At 38.5% G+C, this 3,694-nt stretch overlaps 1 protein-coding gene across 1 annotated transcript in view; it reads right to left on the bottom strand.

Annotated features, from left to right (window-relative positions):
* LOC117122608 (PE-PGRS family protein PE_PGRS16-like) overlaps positions 1–2,013 on the bottom strand; it is a 5,420-nt gene extending 3,407 nt beyond the window's left edge. Inside the window, exons 1-2 of the mRNA XM_033268245.1 lie at positions 1,602–2,013; positions 1–177 (exon numbers count right to left, since the gene is read on the bottom strand). The exon at positions 1–177 is cut by the window's left edge and continues 258 nt beyond it. Of these exons, the coding sequence (XP_033124136.1) occupies positions 1–177; positions 1,602–1,959 (535 nt within the window). The 5' untranslated portion in view covers positions 1,960–2,013. The remainder of the gene's footprint in view (positions 178–1,601) is intronic.
* Positions 2,014–3,694: the final 1,681 nt, after the last annotated feature.

Genomic DNA, 3,694 nt, shown 5'->3' with positions numbered 1-3,694 from the left:
TACCGTCAAGACTGATACTGCCAGCTGTTATGGACACAGCACCTCCACCAGCCCCTCCGTATGATCCACCACCCCCACTTCCAGGCATTGATGGTGCCGTGAGGTCATCGTAACCAATAGAATCGTGGATGCTAAGGAAACTGGAAGAAGACATGCCCCCTCTACCACCATGGCCACCTTGTAGAAAGAGACGCTCATACGTTAATTAATATCTTGATTAATATAGGCCCTAATATTTATATATTAATTATGTCTCTTATAAACAAATTTAATTAACAATGTTCAAGGAAGTTACAATACTGACCCTAAGAGGTCAACTAAAACACTTAATAGGCTTAGACATACTTAATTAATAAAAAAACAAAGCACAATGAAAAAGTGGCCCTGTCACACCTTGACAGCGTATGCCGACGTATGAAGTAATTGGCGAATACGCTGGCGTACTTCGAATAAGTTATTGGTAAGTTTCGTATATAAGTTAAGAGCACGCTGGTATACGTCCTAGTACGGCGAGTACGTCGAAAAGGTTTGTGCATGCACAAAACTGGCCCTGTCACACATTGACGATTTAGTCAGCGTATGCCAAACGTATCAAAATTTCTCTAAAACGCTGGCATACGCTGAACTATCGATGCTTTTTTTTAAAACTTTGGGCGCATTCATAGCGAATTCATAACGTATTGGACGTATAAATAACGTATTAGTAAATTATATAGAACGAACGCTTAGCGTGTTGCCGACGTTCACAACTTATGCACAGCGCGCGGCAGCGTATCGCCGATTATCACGTGACGTAGCCTATAAAAAGGCTGCTGCTCGTCGATTAAAATCATAACCGTACTAGACATCGCAGTATCAACATCACCATATTGACATCACCCCATTTTAATATACCTATTCCCCTAAACGCTGCCAATACGCCATTTATACGATAACTGCAAGTTAGAACTCGTCTGGAACTCGTCAAATAGGCCTACGTCTACATACGTCAATTACGTTGGAGATAAGCTACGTCTACATACGTCAATATACGTTGGAGATAAGTTCGTTATAAGTTACATGTAGGCCTAGGCCTAAGTCCGAAGCACGTTACTCATAGGTTAGACATACGTTTTGACTTTTGAGTAACTTAACGATCGCTTAGCTTACCTACAGCTTATGGCCCGCGTATACGGAACTTACAGCCACACGCTGGCATACGTCGGAAAGGTTTGTGCATGCACAAAACTTTCCGACGTACTTTCCGTACTAGGACGTAGGCTTATACCAGCGTGCTTCAGCCTGCTCTTAACTAACTTACCAATAACTTATTCGACGTACGTCAGCGTATTCGCCATTTTTTTTCCATACGTCGGCATACGCTGGCTAAATCGTCAAGTTGTGACAGGGCCAGACGTATGCCAGCATATGGCTCGTACGTTCCGTATGTGCGTGCCATAAGTAGACTATGAGAGACATGCGAGACTATAAGTAGACATGCGCGACTAAATAAATATATTCAGTCCCACTATTACGAATAGAGATACAGTATATGAAACAAATTTCACGGTATAGCCGTATATGGGTGATATATCAAAACCCAATACAAATTACGTACTTACCTCCAGACCCAGTGGCACCTCCAGAGCCTAGTCCTTTACCTGCTCCGTACCCTGCACCATCGGCATCGATAGAACCTGTCGTTCCAATATCCACTGAAGTAGCAACAAGTGTAAGTGATGATACATCGGTGGTTGCATTGATAACCAGTCGTCCTTTAATATCAACTTGACCAAACGTGTAACTACCAGCCGCTAAATGACACGTCTCTCCATCTGGAACTCTAAAAGTTCCAGCTGATCCGGGAAGAGGATTCGGGCACGCACCGTGCACGCTTCCACCAGTACACGTCAAAAGAAATATTGTAAAAGCGAGAACGACAGAAACCGTTGAATACCTGTAATAAGGTATTCCGTCCATCGTTCCTATCTGTGCTGAAGGTTTTCAAATCTATCTCAGCGATCTTGTCCTGTAATAAATCACACAAACTTGAGTGTGAACTGAAATTATCAGTTCGGGTCTGCTTTTTATAGTGGTCAGAGTAACGTTATCATGTAAATTGTCATTTATGCCATTCAACCAATAAGTACATTTGCTTGAAGTATAATTTGTCACGTGGCCATGAGGTAGGCGAGTTTACAACTATTATTCTAAAGCAGCTTAGTTTTACATCATCATAAAGGTACCATTAAAAGTATCCTACCACAGTCAACATGAAGGTATAAATTGTTTGAACGAAAGCTCGTCGTCCATGATAAGTTCATACCGGGGTTCATACATATATTTATTATAACATAGACTAGTGTGCTTGTATTTTGGTGTTTGCATATTACTCTATATTAACGACATCACAGAAAATATAATGTCTGAAATAAAACTATTTGCCGACGATTGCACATTGTTTAAATGTATTATGATGACCAGGATGCCAAACAACTACAAGATGATCTAGATAAAGTAGTGGAATGGTCCAATAAATGGCAAATGAAATTTAACCCCAACAAATGCCAGGTGATTAAAATAAGCAATACAAAAAGACAATCAGCATTATAAATATACAATGATTAATGTTATTCTCCAATCAACAAAACAACTTAGTTATCTTGGAATTGAGCTTACCAACAACTTAACATGGGGAGCTCATATTGACAGAATGACCAAAAAAGCAAACAATACGCTTAACCTGCTAAGAAGAAACTTTCGTAATTGCCCTATTGAAATTAAAAATAAATCTTACACTACATTTGTTAGACCCACGGTGGAATATGCGCAGACGGTATGGGATCCATATCAACGAAAACAAATCAACAAAATGCAATCGATTCAAAATAAAGCAGCTCGATACGCCACTAAAAATTATGAAAGGAATAGTAGTATTACGGAGATTCAAAAACAATTGAATTGGCCTATCCTACAACATAGAAGGTTTGTTGCTAGACAATCACTTCTTTTTAGAACATGGCATGGAAATACAGCCATAATAGTACCATTAAATATAAAGAATAATAACAATAGAAGAGTATTAAGAAATTTCAGTAATTTTATAACCTTATGGATATAAGATGCTCAAGTGACAAATATAAATTTTCTATTTTTCCACGCACTATAAGGGCATGGAATTTATTGCCAGAGAATACTAAAAAAGCTAAATCATTACCTGTTTTTAAATCTACACTTTGGACAAACATAAATTATGGTACAATTATCGTTGCACCGCCTAGAAGCATGTACTGTCAAGTTATGGGCTTCAATTTGATGAAGCAGTCAATTGTCATGTACTAAAAAAAATGATGTTGATGTTGTTGTCGAACTGTTTTGATTGGTAATTGCTATGTGGTTTTAATATTGCACTAAATGGTTTTGTTTGGTCAGGTTCGATGTATTGTGTATACACCGAGAGACGCACCCCTGGCGCATATACCCCAGCGGTCCTTCGCCAGTATTCATCCAGATCCAGATTACACGTTACATTTCTAGAAGGAACGTTTTCTCACAATGCACCACACATCATATTTTATAACATTATGTAGACTTTAATATTATGTCTATGTTCTACGAATTTATTATACTGTTTAATGAATTAATTAAATGTGTTAAATGCCTTGTGTCATAATAATGAACTTGTAGAACGCGGCCAACATTACAGTTTCTTAAT

The sequence above is a fragment of the Anneissia japonica genome, unplaced genomic scaffold, assembly GCF_011630105.1.
Source record: "Anneissia japonica isolate Jap-2015-1 unplaced genomic scaffold, ASM1163010v1 scaffold287945_len1679841_cov205, whole genome shotgun sequence".
NCBI classification, from domain to species: domain Eukaryota; kingdom Metazoa; phylum Echinodermata; class Crinoidea; order Comatulida; family Comatulidae; genus Anneissia; species Anneissia japonica.
The sequence above is the reverse complement of the archived record's forward strand: the minus strand, read 5'-3'. Positions and strand labels throughout refer to the sequence as shown.